General features: G+C 38.7%; 1 protein-coding gene across 1 annotated transcript in view; it reads right to left on the bottom strand.

The window, feature by feature from the left end:
• Focad (focadhesin) overlaps positions 1-26,903 on the bottom strand; it is a 307,188-nt gene that overhangs the window by 125,255 nt on the left and 155,030 nt on the right. The window contains exon 15 of the mRNA XM_052176733.1: positions 25,014-25,140. Within this exon, the coding sequence (XP_052032693.1) occupies positions 25,014-25,140 (127 nt within the window). The remainder of the gene's footprint in view (positions 1-25,013; positions 25,141-26,903) is intronic.

Raw genomic sequence — 26,903 nt, 5'->3', positions numbered from 1 at the left:
ATCTTCTTAAGATTCAAAATTTTTGTCTATTTTTCATCAGTTTGAGGAGTACAAATCGAACAAGGGCTGTGTACCAAATACAAGCTGCGACACTGGTGAGAAGAAGAAGAGAAAACAGTGGTTGTTGTTAGAATATACGGCATACCTTCCAGAAGCTCAGAGGTAGCAGCAGCTGACACAGGAACATGCATTACAGAACCCCAGGTGGAAAGTAACTGCATAAGGCACGCATTAGAAACAGAGTAAAAAGTAAGAAACCAGCCAATGCCAGATATGTGACCATGAAGGGGATAATGGGGAAGAGCACTTATGTTACCCAATATTCCAAAAGTTTTGTAATTTCCAATACACCAATTCAAAGGTACAAAAAAAGTGGTTATCACAGCATAAGAGAGCACAGTGAGGAATTATTTGTACTCATGCAATTTCTGAGAGTCTTGGAAACTTTTTATAAGTTGGCATCAAACATCATGAATTTGAGGGTTGTGACAGACTTATTTGTTAATATATGGTAAATATTGCTAGTTTAATATAAAACTGCTAAAGTAGTCTACTATGTTTATATTGTGAGATAAAATGTCATTGCAAGATCTACAATCATCCATTTTATAAAATATATAGAAAATGCCTAAAACTGCTTAAAATACTAAAGACGTACGTGTGTGTGTGTGTGTGTGTGTGTGTGTGTGTTTGTGTGTTTGTGTAGGTATATATGCTATGGATCACTTGTCCCAGGTCCCTACCATAAAAATGTGTATATAAATCAAATCTATTTACTTTTCATTTTCTAATATCACAAGACTCAGGTGCTTTTAAAACTGAGTTGCACAATGATGGCACAATCGAGACATAAATATATTGCAATATTACAAAGCAATCTTTAGACAGAAATGGTAGAAATTCAGAAGTGGTAATGACATCAGTAGAGATGGTGATTTGATTTAAAACTAGTTCTTTATATTCTCTGTTTTCTATCACAGGTTACAACAGTGAAGAACCAGAAAGCATTGATGATGAATAGAGATCAGCATCCTTTTACAAGGTAGAGAGGTGTTCAAGAATGACCTTGTGTAAATACAGACTTGTGAGGACACAGTAAAATTAAAGTTCTGGGAAAAGAGTCAGTTTAAACTAAGCATGGCTGCCTATCCCTTAGGAAGTCATTCAACCCTGGCCTATAGAGATGGTTCAACAGTTAAGAGCATGTACTACTCTTGCAGAGGACCTGGGTTCAGTTCCCAGTACCCAGATGGATCACAACCAAGTATAACTCCAGTTCCAAGAAAATGCACGTGTTCTTGCTTGGTATACTTAAACTCATGCAGGCACACATTCATACGAATGAATGAATGAATGAATGAATGAATAGTTTTTAAAATAAATCCATTTACTCACACAGCCACAGCAGCTTGCAGAACTCTCCTTTAATGAACTGTTCACTGCGAATCATAAATGCTGACACCTTACTTCCAAGAGCAAAACAAAACCAAGCTGCTCTTAAGAAAATACTTAAAGTTCAAATTTTAATTTCCATAAAAATTCCAGAACTCTAAGTGAGCTATTAATGCCATGTGAAATTATTCTCAACAACTTACAATGCAATTGAGTATTTCAGAAAGTACCAGAAAAACATCTGTGCTATAGCAGTGATGAAGGAGCCTTCCGAGAAAACACACAGCAGCTGCTAGTCAGCAAGTGAGAGAATAGGAATCTATTAGCCATGGAAGGAAGCATTAAGAAGATGGGAAGGGAGAGCAGGGCCACAAGAGGGGAGGTCAGGGACAAGAAAGAAGTGAAGAGCTCTCCATCACTTTTCTCATTTTACATCCAGGAAAAATCTCGCTCGCTTTACTATCCCAATTTTAAAAATAAGCTACTTGTTTATTTCTTAACTAATTATTGTGTATAGAAAAAATGCTTCTTATCCACAATTCTTTTTAATATTAAAAAAAATGTGAGAGGGCAAATCACTAATAAAGGCATTTCAAAGATTTAGAAATCATTTTTATTAAAATGTGTTCTATAAAAGTAATAGTAATAGTAATAATTAGGTATCTCACAATCTTAAATTCATTAACTATATTATATCCATGTGTTCATTCAATTAGATGCCAAAACAGATGATCAAAACAATATGGTGTCCCTGTTAAACTATTAGTTTAAAACAACAGGTGGATTGTGAAGAAGGTTCAGTGGGTAAAGTACTTTCTGCAGAAACATGAGGAACAGAATTCCAATCTACAGCATCCATGTAAACAGCAGGTGAGCAGACCAACCCAACCCAACTGTAATCCCACACTCCAGAAGCATGGGCAGGATCTCAAAAGCAAACAGTGTAGACAGAGATGCTGAAATGGCAGTGTCTGGGTTCAAGTAAGAAATCCTGACAACAGCCAAGGTGAAGAGTGAGAGAGGAAGACACCAAGTGTCAACCTTTGGACTCCACACACAGGTGCCTGCAGACATGTAAAACATTTAAAGCATACATTTACATGAGTTATCTTCACACAGTCAGGAAAAATCACAAAAGAATGCATAGCTTCCTCGTATTCACACTATGCATGATTTCACTGTATACATAGCATCATAATGTTCAATCTTTTCTTAATCTCCTATATATTTTGGTTTTTCAGCTTTGTTGTTTTGAATAAGAAATGTCACTAATTTGTCTGAAGCATCGCAATGTTTTCCCCTCAGTTGATGCCACTGTTTCTGGAGATTTAGGTAGTACAACCTTGCTGGAGGAGATACATATAATTGGAGGAAACTTTTGAGGTTGAAAAACTTCCATCACTTTAATTTTACTTGGTTTTCACTCTGCTTTTGGGTCTAGGTGCGAGTTCGCATCTCCCTCCACTGGTGATCACCCACCCCTTGACAAACTCACTGCTCTGAAGCAATGAGCCCAAATGAACTCTTCTATGCATTGCCTTGGCCACGCTATCTTATCACAGCAATGGAAAAGTAACTAAGACAGAAGTGGGTACCAGGAGGCCATAGTGTTGATGTGCACAACCTTATCATATGCATTTTTAGAGAAACATGAAAGATCTGGAAGTCTGGACTACAAAGACAGTGGAATGCAAAGAGTGGACCGTGATTGGTCATCTCTGAGAATCTTGGAAGAGAGTAGAGCTAAGAGCTATACAGACTATGGAGGCACTACACAAGAGAGAAACAATATTTCAGAGGGAACAATAGTGATAGAAAAATGGCTAGAGGCTATTTGTGTGGTATTTTGGCAAAGTCTTTGGGTGCCATCTGCCCATATCCTAAGAATTTGCCTGAGTCTAAACTTAAAGGCAATGGTCTAATTCCTTTGACAAAAGCTATTTCTAGGCAACATAATATTGAATCTCTGGAGCTGTTGTTATGAATGACAATTATGCAGGCTTACGGTTTAAAGAGTGGGTAATGCAAAAAAAAATAGAGCAAGAAAGAGACAGAGAAAGATAGATGATACATACATACATACAAATATACATACATACTGTTCATACTGTACAGTTTAAAGAGGGAAAAAAAGCGACACCCTTTAAGCAATATTGCAGCCAAGCCTGTGCTAGAGAGACAAAATGCTCAGTCCCTTTAAGGGAAGGCATTTAGCTGGAATAGGTACACTCAGATCAACCTTCCAGCTTGTGAAAGAAAAGGCCTAAGGCATTGTGTTCTCCTAGAAAACTGAATTACTTTCATTCAGGTTATTATATGATTGTGGGGTCAGGAAGCCAGGGTCCATCCTGCACTAGAAGCAGAACTTGGCAGTGCTATTCAATGATACTAGCCTTGGACACATAAAGAATATAAGAGTAAAGGGGTCGTGGAATCTAACTCCATGGCTTTGGAGAGCCAAGCTGTTTGTTCCTAGCAGGGGAGTTCCTGGTTGAAGACTGCATAAAGCTATGAAAGAGAAGCCTGGGCTGTATTAGAAATGCCAAGATGTTGGACATGCAAAGTAATGAAATATCTGCCAAGGGTAGCTTCACAAAAGGAGTGGAACCAGTTGAAGAAAAAGATGAATGTTGCAGGCATCAAAGCTGGAAGGACAGAGCCATAAAAATCCTTTAGACAGTGGACATGTAGCCATAGGGTTTGGCCTTTGCACTGCTAAGTTTCAGGCTTGCTTTGGTCCAGTATTTCTTCACTATTCCTGAACTACTCTTTTTGGTGGTTGTAATGTATATTCTATGTTATTATATGTTAGAAGCATATCATTTGTTCTTTTAGGGGATTACAATTAAGAGATTGCCTTCAGTCTCAAAAGAGATTTTGGAAGTTCGGACTTTTATCCTTCATTGAGACCATGACTGTGGACACTTTTGAAGTTGAACTGAATGGATTTTGCATTATGTTGTGGCCATGAGACTACAGAGGCCAGGAAGTAGAAACTGGTGGCTTGGGTTATAGAGGTCGCCCATAGTCTCGGAACATTTTAACACAGGGTTCCTGGCTGGAGACAACTAAGGTTTTGAGGCACAGCTTTGCTGTCCCACTGCAAAGGACAAGATTTCAGAGTGAAAGCCTTCAGGGCTTCCAGCTTACTGTCCGCTCTTTTACCTACAGTTCGAGATGTACGCTCAGCTTCCTGCTCCAGCTGCCATGTCTCCCTGCTGTGGTGGACTCTAACATTCAGGAACCAGGAGCCTAAATAAGCAATCCTTGTCACGGTGTTTTATCATAGCAAAAGAAAAGTAACTAATGCAGTGACCATGTACACAGAATATGTAGTACATATAATAATTTAACAGAAATATACACTCCTTATGACTTTGATTCTTTTTAAATGAAAATAACTCATTTAGTTTCCTATATGTTATATAAGCTTTGTATCTGACATCTAAACCTACTGTAATTTTTAATTATACTTGGCACAGTGGCTACTCTTTCATAAGCATTGACATTTAGGGTTTCTCCATCCACCTACTTAAATTTTATTTTACAGGGAAACATGAAGGTTTAAAATAGTTATTCATACTTTACAAAACAGTGTTAAATGTCTTCTACCATACTTTGGAAACAAAGTTCCAAGGTTATGTACCATTTTACTGACAGACACGTTTATTGCTCCTCCTTCCCAAAAACTCAAGCCAGGAACTAACAGCTATTCCGATGACATCAACTAAGTATCCACTTGCAGGTAACTACATAATCCATAAACATACACCAGAAAAATACTAGACAGACACACAGCCACTTGGATACATATATCTGTACATACTATCTTAAGGTACATAAATGGATAAAAGATTATACTTTTCCTGTAAGATCCTCCTCCTGTACAGGAAGATGTAATATGTGACTCCCAGAAAGCACTGTGGTATGTAAGAGTCATCTTTAAACACCACATACATGTGATTCACTTACATAAGATGTCCAGAACTGTTAAGTCTATAGTGATAAGAAGTAGGATACTAGTTATATAAGGCTGAAAGTGGGGTACAGACAGTGGTGGAACATTCCTGGGTGACTGCTAAAGAGTACAGAGAGTCCTCTGGAGATGAAGAAACTATACCAGACCTAGCTTTTATGGTTGAAGACCTCTATGCACATAAAAAACAATAATCACTGTGTATTTAAATGGAGTAAATTTTATTATATGTGAATTTCACTAAAGATTTTTCAAAAAAGATTCAATTTATGATAACTACAAGACAACTGATGTTTTCAAATCAGTAAAATCTAAGTTTAAACCTCACTGTGCAATGTTTAATCAAAGCTCACCAAAAGAGCTAAAGAAGTTGACCTCATACCAATAAAAGCAACAATCTATGAAGACATTATAATCCTAAACAAATATATACTGAACTCAGTGACACCCAACTGCATAAAGCAAATACTACTAAAAAAAGCAACAGATGCACCCCAACAAATTAGCAGTGTACGAGTTTAACACTCTCCGTTCCCTAATAGAAGGATCATTCAGAAAAACAAACAAAAAAAAACTGAGGAGTAGTAGAGCTAAATGACATTCCAGATCAAATGAACTTAACAGAAAGTTGCAAAATAATCCATACACAACTAGTTACAAATTCTTCTGAGCAGCCCATGGAACATTTGCTAAAATAGATCACGTGCTGGGCCACAAAACATAGTCTCAACAAATACCAAAATACTGAAATGCCCCCTTGTATTTGATCATATTCAATATAGTGTTTGTAGTCTGAGCTGCAGCAGTAATGCAAGTGGTGACAAAAAGGAAACAAGGAAGCAAATGTACACTTGCTTGTAGATCATGCAACTCTATACATAAAAGAACCTAAATGCCTCACCAGAAATCTGCAGATAGTAAACACGATCAACAAAACCCTGTTTGTAGATGTATAATTCTAGATATAAAAGAATTTACTGTCCTACCAGAAATCACCTACAGGTGATAAATACTTTCAGCAAAGTGACAAGAAACAAAATTAATATGTAAAAATCCATAGTCTTCCTATATAACGATATACTTACAGACCTAATCAAGGAAGTTAAAGACCTATACAATGAAAAATGTAAAATACCAACGAAATAGAAGACACCAGAAGATGGAGAAATCCTACATGTCCATTGGAAGGATTACTATGAAAATGGCTATTCTACCAAAACCAATGAATATTTAGTACAATCACCATCAAAATTCCAATGCAATACATCACAGATACAGGGGGAAAAAAAGTTAATGTTCAAACAGAAAAACGAAAGATCCAGGAGAGCTAAAGCAATCCAGAACAATTAAACAAACAAATAAAAACTGCTGGGGGTTCCACCATTCCTATTTTCAAGTTATACTTCAGAGACATCGCAATAAAAACAGCATGGCACAAGAACAGAAGCATTAAGTAAAATTACGACTCCAAATCTAAGCTCATATACCCATAGGCACATAAAGCTTAAGAAGATGACAGAAATACACACTGGAAAAAGTCAGCATCTTCAAAAAATGGTGCTTGTCAAACCAAAAAAAAAAACACATGTCCAAGAATGAAAGCAGACCTTTGTCTTATGATGAACAAATCATTCTAAAGAGATCAAAGACTGCACACAAAAAGCTGTGTACTGAAATCTGACAGAGAACCAAGTGGAGAATGTACTTACAGGCAAAGAAAGTGATTCCCTCTCAAAGGCTCCAGAAGCACAGAAGTACTGGTAAAGGGGTCCATCAAACATTAAAAAACACATGTACAACAAAGAAAGCCATCAATTCAGTAAGGAGGCAGCCTAAAAAATGAGGTAGGGAATCTTTATCAACTATTTATCTAATGGCGAGTTAATGTCTAAAATATACAACAAACTCAGAACACTAAAAGAACAACCAAATTTTAAAATGAAAATATAAATAGCTAAGAAAGTATATTTTTAATTTTTCAACATCCTTGGCCATAAGCGAAATCTACCTTATGGAATTTCATTTTATTCCAGTAAGAAAAACTGAGATAAATAAAACAATTGAAAACAAATACATGAATCTAGGGAAAGGAAAAAACAACCCTAAGATTTCATCTTACACCAGTCAGAATGGCTAAGATTAAAAATTCAGGAGACAGCAGGTGTTGGAGAGGGTGCGGAGAAAGAGGAACACTCCTCCACTGCTGGTGGGGTTGCAAATTGGTACAACCACTCTGGAAAGCAGTCTGGCGGTTCCTCCGAAAACTGGGCACCTCACTTCCAGAAGATCCTGCTATACCACTCCTGGGCATATACCCAGAGGATTCCCCACCATGTAATAAGGATACATGCTCTACTATGTTCATAGCAGCCCTATTTATAATTGCCAGATGCTGGAAAGAACCCAGGTATCCCTCAACAGAAGAGTGGATACAAAAAATGTGGTATATCTACACAATGGAGTACTATTCAGCCATTAGAAACAATGAATTCATGAAATTCTTAGGCAAATGGATGGAGCTAGAGAACATCATACTAAGTGAGGTAACCCAGACTCAAAAGGTGAATCATGGTATGCACTCACTAATAAGTGGTTATTAACCTAGAAAACTGGAATACCCAAAACATAATCCACACATCAAATGAGATACAAGAAGAAAGCAGGAGTGGTCCCTGGTTCTGGAAAGAATCAGTGAAACAGTATTTGGCAAAACCAGAACGGGGAACTGGGAAGGGGTGGGAGGGAGGACAGGGGAAGAGAAGGGGGCTTACGGGACTTTCGGGGAGTGGGGGGGGGCTAGAAAAGGGGAAATCATTTGAAATGTAAATAAATTATATCGAATAAAAAAAAAAGAAACTAAAAAAAAAAAAAAAAAAAAGGAAAAAACCTTGATAAGGGTCCAAACTGGAAAATCTGCCCCTATGGAAATCAGTGTGGAGGTTGCTCAAAAACCTAAACTCAACTGTACCACTCCAGAGCATATACCCTAAGGATTCTGTAACCTATTATAGAGATTCTTTTTTTTTACTGTCTCATTCACAATAGATTAAAAAAAATGGAAACAGTCTGGATGTCTATGAACTGATGAGTGAATCAGGAAAATGTGGCTCGTATATACAGTGTAATACTATTAAGTTGTAAAAAAGGTATAACCTATGAAACTTACAAGTAAATGGCTGGAGTTGAAATTAATCATGATGAGTGAGGTAACTCAGATTCGGAAGAGCAACAAACATATACTCTCTCTAATATACTGTCTTAACTTTGAATCTTTCTATGCATGGGTTTAAAGGAGAGTGCCTGCAGATGTCAGGAAACTAGAATGTGACCATGGGATAAGGTGGGGCAAGATTCCAAGGGGAAGGATGAACAGAATTCACATGATAATAGTGGGGGGACTAATGGGGGAGGATAGATTAAATGGGGTGAGAATGTGACAATGGGGTAGAGGAAGGGATGGAAAGATGGGAGATTCTAAATAGCTTTGAAAATGCAATTTAGACTCTTGTTCTCTTCTTTCTCATGCCCTTGCTCTTCCCTCCCCCTTTCTCCCCATCCCCTCCCCCCTCTCTCCCCATCCCCTCCCCCCTCTCTCCCCATCCCCTCCCCCTTCTCTCCCCATTCCCTCCCCCTCTCTCCCTATCCCCTCCCCTCTCTCCCTATCCCCTCCCCCCTCTCTCCCCATCCCTTCCCCCTCTCTCCCTATTCCCTCCCCCCTCTCCCCATCCCCTCCCCCCTCTCCCCATCCCCTCCCCCTCTCTCCCCACCCCTTTCCCCCTCTCTCCCCATCCCCTCCCCCTCTCTCCCCATCCCTTCCCCCATCTCTTCCCATCCCCTCCCCCCTCTCTCTATGTGCTCATGGCTGGCCTCTACTTCTCTACTCTACTTCTCTCTCTCTTTGCCTTTCTCTGCACCTACTACTACCTTCTTAACTCACCTCCCCATGCCCTGAATAAACTCTATTCTACACTTCAAAAAAGAAAATGCAATTTAGAAACTCAATATATTAGAAAATTCCTAAAATACATAATATACATATATAAAAAAATTTAGGGCCTAAAGAGATGAAATGGCTGAGCAGGTAAAAGCACTTGTGGTTACTGCAGCAGACGCAGGTTCAGTTCCCAGCACCCACATGGTGATGCAGAATATTCTATAACTCCAGTTCCAGTTAATTTGGCACTGCTCTGCGCTCCATGTATACCAGGTATGTACATGGTGCACATACATGCAGGAGGAATACACATACACAAAAAAGTGAGATAAATCTAAACAAAGTATTTAAAGGGAGTTCCCCTGTATGAGGGATGGAAAATAATGCCTCTATCAGCAATGTAGGTCAAAAACAAAAAGCCCAGTATCAGATGTGGGTTATCACGCCTTTGTGAATTGTTGCTCATTAGGTCACACAGACCATCAAAGCATTACAGGTCATTGACATTGCTCTTGGAATCTGATGACACTGTCATAGGATATCAAGAAATCAAGCTCGCAATGACCTAGAAGCTTTCTACTGACTGGCAAGATTTCATAAAGCTGAAAGCTCCAGGCCAGCCAGGGCTAAATAGTGAGAACTTGCCTCGAAATACAAATGTATGTGTTTGAGGGGTAGAAGGAGTCATGAATTTGGGGGGACAAAGTAGTAGGGAAGACATGAGGGGAAGAAGATAATGGGTGAGTTTGAAGCACTTGTTATGCATGTATGAAATTCTCAAACAATAATCTTTTTCTACTTTCATTTACCGAAAATATACTTTTTAATATATATTCTGATTATGGTTTTCCCTCCTCCAATTCCTCTGAGATCCCCCTCACTTCCCTTCCAATCCGAATCTATACACTTTGTATCACTCCTTAGAAAGCACATGGAGAATCTAAAGAATAATAGTAAGATAAAACAAAGCCAAACAAATCAGACTAGGACAAAACAAGCAAACAGAAGAAAAAGAGCCAAAGAAAAAGGACAAGAAGAACACTGATGTACACAACGGACACATGCACACTGCACGCATGCATGCTGGACACCCAGGACACAGGTCCTGGAAATGCAAATCAAAACAACCCTAAGATTTCACCTCACACCAGTCAGAATGGCTAAGATTAAAAACTCAGGAGACAGCAAGTACTGGCGAGGATGTGGAGAAAGAGGAACACTCCTCCACTGCTGGTGGAATTGTAAGATGGTGCAACCACTTTGGAAATCAGTCTGGCAGTTCCTCAGAAATCTGGGCATGACACTTCCGGAGGATCCTGCTATACCACTCCTGGGCATATACCCAGAGAATTCCCCAGCATGCAATAAAGACACATGCTCCACTATGTTCATAGCAGCCCTATTTGTAAGAGCCAGAAGCTGGAAAGAACACAGGTATCCCTCAATGGAGGAATGGATACAAAAAAAATATGGTATATTTACACAATGGCGTACTATTCAGCCATCAGAAACAATGAATTCATGAAATTCTTAGACAAATGGATGGAGCTGGAGAACATCATACTAAGTGAGGCAACCCAGTCTCAAAAGATCAATCATGGTATGCACTCACTGATAAGTGGATATTAGCCTAGAAATGTGGAACACCCAAGACATAATCCACATATTAAATGATGTCCAAGAGGAACAGAGGAGTGGCCCCTGGTTCTGGAAAGACTCAGTGCAGCAAGTATAGGGGAAAACCAGAACAGGGAAGTGGGAAGGGGGGATGGGGGACCAGGGACAGGGAAAAGGGCTTATGGGATTTTCAGGGAGTGGGGAGCCAGAAAAGGGAAAATCGTTTGAAATGTAAATAAAAATATATCGAATAAATAATAAAAAAATATAATCACAGGTCCTAAAAAAATAAATGAATTAATTCTTAATTTAAAAAATACATGAATAAATGCCCTGACTTAACACTTTTAAAAACTGCATTGTGCTGCATAGTGTGTGTGTGTGTGTCTGTGTGTGTGTGTGTGTTCAATATGGGCTGCCTTTACACAAAAACCAAAAAGGCAATAGGCCAGAGGCATCATGAAGAAATTTAGGGTCATGAGCCCACACTAACAAGTGCATGTATGTGATCTCTACTGTGCCCAGGAAGACACTCCATCACAAGGTGATAGGCTATGTCACACATTCAATGAAGTGGATTCACAGAGTCCTGTGAAAGGTGTCTCCATCAAGGGCAGGAGAAGGAGCAGGATGAGGAGGTAGTGGAGAGCTATGATCTTCCTGAGATCTCAACACTGCATCAGGAGATCAATGAGGAAGATCCTGATAAGGAAACGCTGAAGCTCCTGGACTTCGTCACTCTCTTCCCCCACGCAGAGCACTCAGCCTCCTCCATGTAGAGCTGTTTCAACGTGTGCTGCTATAATATTTTCAGGAGGCCTGAGGACAACTGAAAAGAAAATCATTTCCTGGGGCTGGAGAGGTGGCTCTGTGATTAAGAACACATACTTCTCATACAGAGGCTCTAGGTTCAGTTTCCATCACCCATGTCAAGAGGCTCACACATGTCTGCTAGCTCCAGCTCCAGCTCTGGGGGAAATCCAAACCCTCAGGCCTCTGTGGACATCTGCAATTACCCACGTGCACATTCACAGTTGCTTGCCCCATACACAAACAACCATTAAACAGAAATAAATCTTGCAATAGAAATCTGGGTGTTGTAAACTCTTTCTTGTACATTCTATGTGAGCACTGCTGCTAATTTCTTAGTGCTTCCATTTTACCATGAAAACATTCAATATACAAGTAGATAGGAGTGCCCGTGCTGCAATAACACTTCATTTGTAAGCAATAACAAATGGACATTTTTTTTTTAGTTTGTTTACCTCCAGTTATTTCTAAGACCAGACACTCTGCTTTCTGGATGTGTCAGCATGCAGTTTTGAAGGCCACCACGAACTTTGTACATTAATCATCACAGTGACAGCCTGGAGAGCCTGGTTAGCTGGCTCATTGGCTGCTACGTGGGTCATCCAACAGTGCAGGCTGCACTCTCCAGGAACCTCCACATTATCACTTGGCCAAGGTACTTATATCAGGGGAACTACAGTGGCTGAAAAAGTTCATTTTCCCTTTGAAGTTCTCTTATGCTTCCTCTATGTCACTTGATTTTACTGGCTAAATCATTTTAGGGAACTGAAGATACTAAAGCCAGTGAGATTGAGTGGGCAGCACCAGGATGTTGGATGCTGCATTTACCTAGGTTGGCTCTGTCATTACACTTTAGTAAAGGGAAATGATGGAGATTTGGATGGGTCCTTTGGCTCTATTCATCGTGACTTCAAGTGTAGGGAGTGAGGCAAAATGAGACAGCAACTTCACAATGGAAGAAAGGACAGAAATGTCTCTGCACTAACTTGAGTTTCAGCCCTCATTAATATTACCACAGAGGAGGAGCTTAATCAAGCCTGAGAAACACACTGAGAAGGCTCAGTTCAGAGATATTGTGAGGTCTCCTCCCAATGCCACACTCCTGCACTACAAGAAAATAACTACAAACTTTTGTGGCAAACAACAAGAAACAACTAAGCTCTCCTGGCATTTTCTCACACAGTTAAACATCAGTGGAGTCTAACCAAATCATCAATAATGCCTATGGTTAGGATTGACAGAGGAGACTCAAGTTCTATGAATACATAACAGAAAAAATTAGGGATCCAGGTACGGTGGTCAGGCATGTTTTCCAAAAACAGCATCAAAACACTTATAAAAAGCTGATAGACCATACAGAAGAACAGACAGGGAAAAGCAACAATCCCAAGTCATGTAGGCAGCAGGTCAGGTGGAAGAAATTGCTGGGCTTGTAATTACACACCAGTGGACCAGCATCTCCTAGCTTATAGAAATATCTGGAATATGTTTAAAATTTAACTCTAATGAAGAAAACAGCAGTACTGCATATGTCAGGAATAAAACCCCAACAATAACAAAATATACAATCACAAGCTGGTAAATGAACAATACATACACTCTATAGCAAAGCTCATATGGCCATTAAAATAAGTAGATAGATACAATGGCATCACAGAATTACACATAGTACGCACTTTGAGTTCTTCTAAATAGTGGCATTATGGCTTACTTTTCATTTCTAAGCTTATTAATTTATATTTTCTGATTATTTTTTAGGTTAATTTATTTACTTATTTTATGTACACACTGTAGCTGTCTTCAGACACACCAGAAGAGGGCATCAGATCCCATTTCAGATGGTCATGAGCCATCATGTGGTTGTTGGGAATTGAACTCAGGACCTCTGTCAGAGCAGTCACTGCTCTTAAGTGCTGAGCAATCTCTCCAGCCCCGTTTCCTGATTTTTAAATAACAACCACGTTATTACTACAGAACAAAAGAACATTTGAAACTGAACATGCATATTCTACAAAGAAAATCATTGAAATTGTGAGATAATGTGGAATGAGGACTTTCATGGGAAATCCAGGCGGTCTTATAAGTAAGTAGATGCTATAGTTTCCTACTAAGCTTAGCCCTCTATTAAACTCAGAACCAAAAATAAAGAAGAGAATACACACCTAAACTAGCTCACAGTTCACAGACATGGTAACAAACAGTATAGTTTATGATGATTACATACTGGGGTGCCATGGAGTGACACAAAACAAAAAAGCCAGAAATTTTCACATAGAACAACCAGAAATCATTCAATAAACCTGTAGTGGTTGACCTTCACTGTCAGTTCCACTGTACTGTAATGGCTGAGGAAACACACTTGTGGTATCTATGACAATGAATCCAGAGAAGTTTAAGTTAGAAGACCCACCCTGGCAGCTGACTGAGAACAAGGAAGCAGAATGAATACCAGTATTCCTCTTCCATTGCCTCCTGCTCTGCCAGAAGGTGCAGTCACTGCCACACTCCCATTGCCTTCAAGTCCAGAGTACTTTCAATGCCATGATGAACAGCACCTTTACAAACCATGATCCAGAATATTCCTGCCTGTCTCAAGTTGTGAGGTACTTGTGTACAGCACTAAGGGACCAGGACAAACAAAAAATAATTTAAGATCCTCCCCACTAAGTTCATTATTAATTTAACAACCACGAATGTCTCATTAACAGTAGAAACTGTGATGGCCTTCTTAGACTAATACAGATGCCCTGAATTTCCAAAGTAATTTGCATTGCTGCTTTCTAGTATCTTTTCCCACTACAAATACATAAACTCCTGAAACAGCCACTGGTTTAAGGTCTTGAAGTTAGAGTAGAAGTTTCCTGGGGGTGAAAACCATGTTGAACCTTGAGCCCTTGTATCTGTAAAGTCTAGTAGCTCTTCATGTATGGCAGGCATACAAATTTAATAAACTAAAGTAACTTGATGGATAAATGTAAATTAAGACTCATATTGACTAGATAGGTATCTCAATTGTTCTACTTTGTCGCGTTATAAATTGTGCAGTTGTAAACATTTTGTGTCTACATGCAAATGCTTCTAATTGAACACGTTTTCACTTATTATGAGTATAGTCCCAGAAATGAGGTTTCTGGGTCACAAAATGGGTAAATCAATGAATAAATTTTGGAAAAATCGTGGAATGGAGAGATGGCTTAACAGTTAAAACAACTTGCTGCACTTGCAGAGAGGCCAAGTTCAATTTACAGAACCCACACGGTGACTCACAGTCATCTGCAACTCCCAGTCCCAGGCCAGCTTGTTCTCTTCTGGCCTTTGAGGTCCCCAGGCACATACATTGTGCACACATGCAGACAAACACTCCTACAAATAAAATAAATACATCTCAAAAAATCAAAATAAAGAAAGTAAAAGAAAACCAAAAAGAAAAGGGAGTTAAATAGAGGAAGTCTTACTCATTCTTTGTAATAATGTAAAATGGGAGTCGGGAAAAGGCCTGGGGATGGACAGCAGGTTCAAAGAGAGATCCTGCCTGAAGGTAAAGAGGAGGAAAAGGATAGAGGAGGAGACGCAATGCTCTCCTCAGGCCTCAATGCATAGGTGCACTCTCTTTCCCATATACATGTATATACAACACACACATACACACACACACACACACAAAACCAAAGCAGTAGACACACTTTGAAAAACAGTTTGGTAATTCCTCAAGAAGTTAGAATTCATCCCCAAAAGACAATTCCTAGGAATATGCTTAGAAAAGGCTAAGACAAAATATCTATATAAAAACCTACAGAGGGCTGGAAAATGTATCAATTAGTAAGAGTGCTGACCTAGCATAAAGAATGTCAAGGGTTCGAGCCCCAGCACCACGAAAACCAGGGTGCTGGCACATAGGCCTGCAGCCTAAGCATTCTTCCAAAGATGGAAATAGGAGGCTCAGGAGTTTAAGTTTTATCTTAGCCTCAGTCCCTTTCTGGCTAATCTGTCACACATGAGACAATGTCTCAAAAACAAAGAGAAAAAAACAAACAACATTCTATACACTGATACACAGAGGAACACTATTTAACACAAGTACTCTCACCAAATGAGTCACACCCCCTTGGCTCCTACTTCTCATTTAAGAGCTATTACTCAGTCTCCGTCTATCACAGGATTGATGAAAGCATTCTCAAAGTTCAAAGATGGCTGTATATCTTTCTGAATATATATTTTGAGAACTTAATTCTATACTTTGAAAGGAAAGTTGATGGTGGTTAATTATGTATCAATAAAGCCTTTTGTAGTACATAGATGTCAGGAAATTAGTTTTTACAAAGTTCAAAAACAAGGAAAAGTAGACAAATAATTTGTATATAGGTACACATATAGATAACATGAAGAGATAATAAAATTTCACAAACCAAGCTTAACAGTGCTTCAGAGAGGCACTAAGAATTTATATCAGGGATTAGCTGAACTAATGAAATGAATGAATCAGATTTAAATCCCTACATGCTCAAACATACCCTATAAGTTTATTTGTATACATAATCTGCAGTGGCTGCCATATTCTAACAAAAGAGAGCTGGCATCATGACTAATCTTTATTTTGGGACAACCCCCCTCCAACACTTCCTCAAGATATCTGATGTTCCCTGTACCTTAAAGTTCTGCTGGCCTAGAAGTTTTGGTTGTCTTGTCAGGAGCTACAACAAATACAACAAACACTCTATGAAATGTAAACTTAGATTCCCCTGGCCACGTTAACCTTCTGATGCCCTTAAACCAACAGACTCAGAAAGTTATAACAATGTTATAAGAAGTGATTGGTCCAGATTACTATTGGGAAATGGGATAGCTTCTGCACAATGGTGGTAAGAAAGATTATGTCTGAAGTGCAGGAGATCTTTTAGAATGTCTCTTTATATTACCATGTCCTGTTAGATTAAAGTCAACAGTTAACTACAACAACCAAATCCAGGCATGTTGACACAGGACCCAGACATACAGGAATGAAGATATGGGTCATTCCACCAGAAAAATAACCAAGGCCCACTGAGGAGCTTGCTGGGGAAAATACAGAATGGGTAGCCAAGGAAGGGAGCTGAAGCTAAAGTCATGTGGCCAGCTGCAGAAAGAAAAGCGCTATTACTGTCATGAGTATTTGTCATATTTTGTTAATGTTTGTGAAAATTGTTGTGTTAACTTTCCTTAATTTCTTTATCATTTGAGATAATTTCAATGGTTATCATATTTAAGTCATGAGACAGTACAAAAATGTCCCTCAAGGAACACTGCAACCTGTTCTACAATACATAATATGTTTATGCTTATATGTGGAATAGTTATATCATATTAGGCGTAATTATGACCTGGCTATTGTTTTCATTTAGGAATTAAGCACAACATAAAGAGATATGATCATGTGTCAAATAGTCAAAAGGTGGCTTGTGATAGTCTTGGTTGTCAAGGTGACTGCATCTGAAATTAGCAACCCAAGCATCTGGGCACACCTGTGAGGAATTTTCAGTTAATTGGATCACTTGAGATCTTCAGACTCAACCTAAATCTAGAACTGACTTTCTGGTTGCAGCCTATAGAAAGGACATAGAAAAGGAGCTTTTGCTCTTTGCCTACTTTCCCTGATTCTCAAAGGCAGGCTTAGATATCCTTCACTGGTGTTAGAGCCTACTTCTTCGGGATGCCAACATGTATTAATGACCAGCTGGCATCTCAGCCAGTCTTAAGACTTTCCATCAGGAGACAGACATTACAGGACTAGCTGAAGCACAGTCTGTATGTCAGTCTAATAAATCCCGCTCACACACACCCAAACACACTCACACCCACACCTACACACACACACATTCATTCTATCAATTCTATTCCTTTGGAGAACCCTCGACTATAAGGGGAATCATATGTTCCTCTGATATAAGTATAGGCAAAAAAACTACCAATCCAGAGAAATATGAATAATATTAAATTTCTCCATTAATATAAAGGCAAAATAAGTATAGTTTTTCTTCATCCTATATGGGCAAGCACATCAACAAGCCATTTAGAAACTGCTCTTGGAAACACTAAACGATACTAAACACACAACACACTGGGGAACTAACACACACACACAAACATCTGTTTCATCTCCGGAAGTTTTTAATCAGTAACCTCCGTTCTTCAAACCCCTTAAGAGAATCTACCTGACACACAAGATATCATTGCCATTCATTTTCCTGCAAAGTCCATAACTTAGCTCAAGTACCAGTTCAGAGTACAAATACAACACAAATGGAGCAGGTAAATGACATTGTTGTATCTGACTGTTCCTCTATCATTAGAAATCAAAGCCATATGACCCTGCCAACTGTTTAAGGAACTAAATTCCTCAAATCGCAATTTACATAGGCAGAGGACCAGTACCATAGACCGGAAACAAGAGAGATAGTGCCCCAGAAACAATCACTAACTGCTCAGTTCAGACCATATACATAATGCATTCCATTATGCTACTTTGAGATTCTTAGGGGAAAAAAATTCATGAGGCAAAAGTACAAAGGTCTAAAGTCGCCTAAATCTCAAGAACTAATTAAAATCAAATTATAGAACTATGTTTAGAATGATACCCAATGAAGAAAGAAGCCTTTTTCTGATGGTTAAGGAAATTCTCTCACATGTAAAATCCAACAACTTTAAAGAAAATGCACACATTATACTCTGTACAGCCTGCTTTCAGGTTGACATGTGAGGAAGCACTGAGATCATCCCCGCATGAAGACTTACCAAAGCCTTGCCCTCTTAATTCCACATACTCCTTAAGCAAGTTAACTTCCCTCCAGTAATTACAATGAATATGATTTTAATCACAATACCAAGGTTAATTCCAATCAGGGGTCACTAGTGTTTGTAGCAATGAGTCTCTTGGTGGTATTTTATACTAGGCAGATAAAAGGTAAAATACTCCTGCTCTTTTAGACATTTATATAGCACAGAAATGAATTTAAGCACATCTGAGATGACATTTTTATGAAAAGCATGATTTTATGTCATTTGAGATGAGATAAAAAGCTTTTGAAATAGCCTCGCTAATTTCTTGGAAGGAACCAAAATAATGCTTTCAACTGGACCTCAAAATCCAAAGCCTTTCAGACCATTAACGTCACTTAACTGTGCTGCCCTCCTTCACTGATGGCCTTTCTATTCCCTATGTCCTTATTTACCCCCAAAGGAAACCCTACTCCTTGGATAAGCTTAAACCAATATATTTTATTCACTGGAATAGCAGAGGGGACAATTAGCATCAGTTTAGTCACATCATTATTCCCAGCTCAGTGGCATTGATTCAGATGAGCACAATTTGCAGCCACTGAGTCCAGCGGCTCCGATGCTAACTGGCATCATTAAAACCCTCCCAGTGTCCAGCCCGTTTGATCTCTTAAAGAATGCTTTCCGTGTATGACTGGGAGCCGGAAGCTCCCAGCTGGACACTGCACAGCACTCACGCTCACTCATGGACTACTACTGCAGCTAATACTCCTCATGCCCAGGATTCTGATCCAAGTAAGAAAGTTCTTCAGAAAAGAATCCATAAACACAAAATATGCTTTTAAATAGATTGTAAAACTGCATAGAACAAGGGAGATGCTGAAAGTTATCATTTCTAAGGATAAGGTATTGCAAAAATCCTAACAAATATTAAAAACTGGGAGAGGACTGGGAACTGCAGAGGGGAAGCCAAATCAGAAAGTGACAAAAAATCAAGACCTCAGATTTTAAATTTCATACTGAAGGTTGTGATATAGAATTCAACTTCCCATAATCTCTGAGTGTTTCCTTTAAAAAAATAAAAAGTAAAAACAACCAATTAAAAAGTAGTGGGAAGTTAAGTTGGTTTATTTTTAAAAAAACACATTATTTTTATCTCCCCACAATTTCCACACATGGCTTGTGAGTACTGAATAGTAGCCATTGTATAAGTATAACACATACAGTTAAAATTTTATTTCAAAAATAAGAAACTATATTTTAAAACCTGCTTGAAGAAAAGCAGAGTACATGTAATAATATCCACATATGTTTAATAAAAGACAAGTTCCTGCTGTCCTTTTAAACTTAAAAATACAACCAAACTACAACTTTCAACTGCAAAGAGTCATTGTGTAGAATATAAAAAGCACAGCATGGAAATAGACTCAACAAATGTACAAAAAGAGTTTTCATGCCCAGAAAGAACTGAAGGCATCAAAAAATAGGCCCCACACTACAAATAACAGAGGGCAGTTCAAAAAAGACTAGCAAATCCACTCTCTAATGCATAGCAAATTAAACTTAATCAACTCCTCTGCAAGGTTATGTAGCCAATCCACCTTTAAAAGTCTGCACAAACAAAACCAAGAAACAACAAAGAGGTCCAGAGCGCAGTAAATACCAGATCCACAGTAGGCGACAGAAGCCTTACTGTACACAGCTGAGAAAACCTGCCATGGAACAATGGATCACATTTCCATAGTAAATTATATTTATCACGCTAAAAATGCTTAGACAAAATGCAGGATTTCTATTGGGCATTTTTATATCACACTAACTCTCTAAAACGTTCCAGACCTGCTGGGTCCCATTGAAAATTGTTCCTACCCCATGGAGTTGTAAAGGAGACCTTAAACAAAGGTTTAGGATGATGGGAGAGAGCAAAGACAACTACCCTCCACCATGATTTCAGAAATAAATAAATAAAAGAGGACAGAATAGCCAAAACATACCGCTGGCAGAGGGGATCTCGGGGGAAATCACCACTGTGACAAATGGCCTGAAATGAACTCTTCTAGCGGTCAAGAATCCCCAGGAAAGGCCCCTCCCATCCTTATCTACTGCTCAGTTGTACAATGCTCTGCTTTGAAAATGCAACACCCTCATGGCACTGGGCATGATGAAAGAGCTTTTCTCAGTGATTTTGAAACGCCTATTAATTTTTGCCACAACAGACCCACAGCTGACAGAGAAAACACTGTCCTAGAGTGCCTCCTATCCCCATCTTAAGACCTTAAGAGAGAAAGTGTTCAAAGAAAATGAGACCTCTTTCAGAGTGCAATGCACTGACTTTATTTCTGCACACACCCTGGGCAGTTTGTTCACACTGGAAGTTATGTTTACCCTTAAAGCTTTAAGTTGACTGTGTGGCATTCTGGGCATCTTGGGACTCACTCATTTCCACTTCTGTGGATTCTATGACTAAAAGAGAAAACTTCAAACTATTCCCTCAAACTTTATCACATTTGGTAAAGCAACAATACAGAAGGAAGAGAATTAATCCAAGTTAACTAAAGAACAATCAGACGACCACATGGTCGAGCATTTCATAGAAATTTGTTAAATTAGAATTTCCAAGGTGTTCAGTAAATACCAGCTATAAGATTGTCCCTTCACCACAAAATGAAACACTATAATCTATATATTAAAAAAGGACAATTTCTGTACTAGTCATCAAAGAAATATGAGCAAAGGAAAATATTATCCTAAAAGCAATATGTAAAGCCAAAATCAATATATTAACTGTATTAAAGAAGGAATGAATTATCAGCTTATCAAAAAGACATTAGCATCTTTCTGGTCAGCTGAGATTTCCAGGAGCTTTGCAGTGGTTTTTTGCTTGTTGTTTGTTTATTTAGCCAAGTAGAACCACAAGACACGCAATGTAAAACAATCATTGCTCTGACACACTTAGCATTTAAACAGACTCCATCCTTTCAGGATCCTGTCCTAGGGAGACACCTAAATGAATAAGCAGCAGTAGTTTTTAAGATGAACCTGACTCCACTAAGGACAAATGAAGTTCATCATTTTGACTTTCAAAACCAAAGACGTCATTATTTAGCAGGCTCACTGGGGAGGGGGTGATGAGGACACTGCACTGCTGTACTTCTTCCACAGACCCAAGGTTTGGAAGGCTCTAGAAATCAATTGTAAATGGTTTTCTAGCTGATCTATTTTCTCAAAGCCAGGGTTATTCAGTTTGTGCTCTTATCTTTATTGATTTACATCACTGTTTCAGGCTATCTTTCCATAGCCATAATGATATTTGATAGTCAAAGACATAAAGAGTAATAGACAGACCAATCATGACCAAATGCTTCTGGGAAACAGATTAATAAATATGTTGATCATGACAATTCTTGGACCTGGTGATTACACCAGTATTTAATACATGTTATCAATTAGAAAAGAGAATAAATGGCCTCAGGGAATGAATGTTGACTTCTGAGGGTAGCACATCAACCCAAAAGAAAAAACTAGCCCCAAAAAGGTAAATATTAAATATGCCCAAGGAAAAGATGCTGAACTGAATAACTGTCATGTCTTTAGCATATGTCACAGGAAAGAACAGCAGCAAACTCATAATGAAAAATGCACAAACAAAGTGTGAAAAGCCTTACACAAAACAGAAAGAGAAAACTACTGTCAAAGTGGAGGTTATTCCTACTTATCTAGAAGAACATAAAGCTATCCAGTACTAAATGTCAATAAAGACTATGTTTATTATGAAAAGTAACAATAATAGAGTTTCAAGAAACAAAGCCCCTCAGACATTTGCAGTATTATGAAGAAAACATAGCATGTATTATAATAAACAATAAAATTTTATACTCTAGACAAGAAATAGATAGAAAATAACGAATAACAAAATAAAACATTTTCATACACACACACACACACACACATACACACACAAAATTAAGTTAACTGATTGGTGGCATTGTTCTATGATTTCTTAATTCTCATCTTGCTGCCAAACATAACTTAGAGATACTGACAGCTAGTGTTAGACTGCCACATGCTAGATTTGTAATACATCAGATTTCATTTCTTTCTTAATTTTTGTTTGTTTGTTTGTGCTTTTGTTTTTCTTTTTGAAGAGAGGGTTTCTCTAAGTAACCCTGGCTGTCCTAGAACTTGCTCTAGAGACCAAGCAGCACAAACTCTGCCTCCAGCACTGGGATTAAAGGTGTGTAGCATCACAACCAGTTTCATTCAAAAGAGGGTTTTTCAAAGAAAAGTTATTATTTAAAAATAGAAATGATATGCACAATGGTAAGAGGAAGGAAACCACATGAAAATGAATAACTCCTTTATCCTAGGTGATAAATAAGAGATGAACTTTATTTAATGAAACACCTAGACCAGATGCCTCAGCGCTGTTAGGACCTTGGTTCTCAGTCTATGAATCTCAACTCCTTTCAGAGTTGAATGACCCATCAGGTATCCTGCATAGCAGATTTTTACATCATGATATATAACAGTAGCAAAATTACAGTTATGAAGTAGCAATGAACTAATTTTATAGTTGGGACTCAACACAATATGAAAACTGTAGTAAAGGATCATTGCAGTAGAAATGTTGAGAACCAATGCTCTAGGAAGAACACTGAGAAGCAAGGAAAGACAGTGTTCTAGTGGGCTCAAACTTATATTCGTAAGTAATGGTTGGGTCGGAGAATAGATTTAGGGCTAAGTATTCAGCAAATACCCATGGTTCCATTAAGTATGCTGTAAGGGGAATGGAGCTTTAGCTATGAGGGAGAAGATACTGCAGGAAGAAAAAATCACTCACATATTATGTGGGTGACAAGGAAAAGAGAGAAGAACTATTCAGAATAATATGAGAAACTCTACCTACCTAGACACCACCTAACTAGGGCAAGTGGAACATCTGATAGCACCAATATGGGCAGTATTAGGGAAGGGTCTTTCTGAATGCACTCTCCATCTGAAGCATAACTGTGACTAAGGGAATTAAGCAAAGGACATACTCTAGTAGCTCTTAGTACTTATTAAGTACATTTTTACCACTGCCTAAAAACAAAGGATGTTCTCTATCACAGCCAATGTTTTTCTACTACACAGTGGTTCATTCAGTACTAACTATGGTTAGTAATGATGTTTTAGATAAATGGGTTAAGAAAACTCCTTGACAAACTCAGTGAATCCCCTAAAAGGTGGGCATTAATATAGCTGAGCCTTACACTAACAGCAGAGGATGGGTCGGGGTAAGGAAATTAGAGGAACAAAAAGAATGAAATATAATTATATTAGAAAAAATTAATTGGGATAAAAATTTAAAGGACGTACTGCAAAGGGGCAAAAATAGTCCTTTGTGGAGGTGGATTAATATGACACATTGTTTTCTTAGGTGTTGTTTAAAAATGTTTAACAATAAAATCTAGCTATTTATTGAGAAAATGATAATTTGGTAAAGAAGCGCATTCCAGTACCAGATGACTAACTGAAGCTACAGAAACTAGAAATCTGTAAGCTCAGTGAGCCATCACTTGCTGTATTAGTCATGTGAAGGTCTACACCTTTTCAACTGCAGGCCGGCAGATCTGAAAGAATCATCCTGAGGACACTTCCTTTGCTGAAAGGGGATTATATTCACTGTCTGGAGAAGGGATTGTTCACATAGCACAAACTACTCTCAAACCAAGATTCTGAGGAAATGTTCCTCTGAGGTCTATTCTGCTAATTCCTATACTGCAACTGTTGAAAACAGGCATAGAAAGTGTTTAACACAATGACAACAACATACAAACATTGGGTTTTGTTGTTTATCTTCTACTAAGTTTCTTCTTCTTCATCATCATCATCATCATCCATGATTAGCTACACCCTAGGAGAGTTCCTATTCCCTTAGAACCTGCAGTGTGCACACTCATTTTCTCAAAAAAAAAAAACACTGGTTAGACAAGTGGATGAACTTTGCTATAATTCTCCTATTTGTTTAAAACAGTAAAGATCCTCTGACATGGGTCACTCTGGGAACAGTCTAGATTTCAGGCAATGATTTGCAAGTCTGTTCTGTGTCTCCAATCTGGCAGATGAAGTCACCAGGAAGGGACACTTCCTTTGCCAGTCTTCATGTCACTCATGATTTATTCGAAGTACACAAGGACCATGGACTTATGGCTACTTCCTTGCCTTAACTGATTCTCAAATCCTTTAATCAAAAAGTTAAAAAGTAAACACATACAACAGCTCCATAAATACCCTCTCAACATAACAAAAATAACTAAGATTAAAAATAAGGTCTCTGTAGAGTGTTAAGCTAAAGAACCAAAATCTCTCCAATAAAAAAATAAAATAAGATAAAATAAAAAAAAGCAAGCATGCAATCCCGTTCTACACTCCCCTCACCCTCAACACAAACGAATCTTAGAATGAATACTGAAATGTTCACTTTCTCAGATTTGCTCTTATATTCTTGTAAAATAGCTGGAGAGTGATACTGAACAGTTCAGAAGTACCTACCTCAGCCTGGCAGAGTGCATGAAGGCCTTGGAGCACCAAGGCAGCTGGGGTAGCTTGATCAGGCTTGGTGCATTCATTCAACACCTGGGAAATGGCTGCCAGCATGTCTGCACCATGCTGATAGGGTCTACAACAAATGACAGTGTCAAGTCAAAATGAGAGCCAAAGAGTCATTATTACTCCCAAATTTTTGACTATAATAAAGGCATTAATTCTTTTTAACCCCATGTAACAACTAAAGATTCACCCTTCAATACTGACAACACATGTTCGTGAAGATCTCTATATTATGATTATGTTCTGCTGCAACATAATACTTATTTTTAGACATCAGTTAAAAAAGAAGACACTAAAATATTCGTATGCATAGACATGTGTACATATGCACAAGCACACACATATGCACGGGGACACACATGTACATGGGTACCATTTCTTCTGGAGATTTACTTGCCTATGGCAAATGGAGGTCAAAGGTTGATATCCGATGTCTTTCTTCAATCATTCTCTGCCTTATTTTTTTCAAACAAGGTCTGTCACTGGACCACAGGCTTACTTTTTCAGCTAGACTGGGGAGCCAGAAGATTGCAGAGATCCAGCTCTCTCCACTCTACCACTGGGTAAAGGCATGAACCAGCAGGCTCTTGTATGGGCACTGGGGATCCAAACTCAGGTGCTGATGCTTACACAGCAACACTACCAATGAGCTATCTATAAAGCCCTGAAGAAGGTACTTTTCAATGGGTTTTAATTTCTAAGTCATAAGTTCTATTGTCAGAATTGGAAAATTTTTCATTTATTGATTTATTTACTTTACATGTGGACTGCAGCCCTGCTTCCTGCTCACATTCCCTCTCCCCATTCTACCCTCTCTTTTTCGTCAGAGAAAGGACCCCCCCCCCCCCCATGGGTACCAACCTTCCCTAGCATATCAAGTCACAGCAAGACTAGGCAGATTCTCTCCTACTGAGGCCAGCCAAGGCAGTCCAGCTACGGCAAAGGGATCCCAAGGCAGGCAGGCAACAGAGTCAGAAACAGACCCTGAACCAATGGTCAGAGGACCCACATGAAGACCAAACCGCACATCTGGCATCGTGTAGAGAGTGCAGGTCCAGCTCCTGGATGTTCTTAGTTGGCACTTCGGTTTCTATGAGCCCCCATGGGCCCAAGTTAGTTGGCACTGTGGGTCTTCTTGTGGTGTCCTTGACCCCTCCAGTTCCCTCAATAATTCCCGAATGTTTAACAATACTAAATTAATGGATAATCTTTATAGACATTATAGGAAAAGGCAAAGCTATTTCTGTCTGGTGGTTGTTCTGGCATCAGATAGTGAGTATGAAATCAGCCATTGGAAATCAGATGATTCATGATCATGACACTAAAAATGGTGAATATATTTATCATCACTATGCTGATAAAAATACTAATGTAAGGGATAACTGACTGTACGTCTATCCCACACCAGGCTTCATCCATGCTTGTCCTATGCCCTTCTTCTCCTACCTCTTCTGCATAGATTGTGCCACCCCCAGAATATCTTTAAACCTAACAATTGCTCACATCTACTCTCTGAAAGTCTCAAGGACATAAGGCCCTTTTCTAATTAATACACTATCAATAAATGAAGCGGCCTGAAAAGATTCTTGTGTCTCATTGTTCCACAAAAGTAAATGATTTTCCAAAGCTGGGGGAAAACTAATGTATTTGAGAATAGGAAAGAAAAGAACATGAGTAAATTCCCAAGACTGATCTCCGCTGATATCCAATCTTTCCTGCACCTCAACCTTCCCTGGAAAATAAGAATGTCAGCTAAGAACTTGTCTCTATAATTTATTCCATGCCAAGGTTTTAATAACATCCAGACACACAGGTCTTGAGTTACATAAGTGT

Source organism: Apodemus sylvaticus, chromosome 3 (genome assembly GCF_947179515.1).
Source record: "Apodemus sylvaticus chromosome 3, mApoSyl1.1, whole genome shotgun sequence".
NCBI classification, from domain to species: Eukaryota; Metazoa; Chordata; class Mammalia; order Rodentia; family Muridae; genus Apodemus; species Apodemus sylvaticus.
This window is presented reverse-complemented; position numbering and strand designations above follow the sequence as displayed.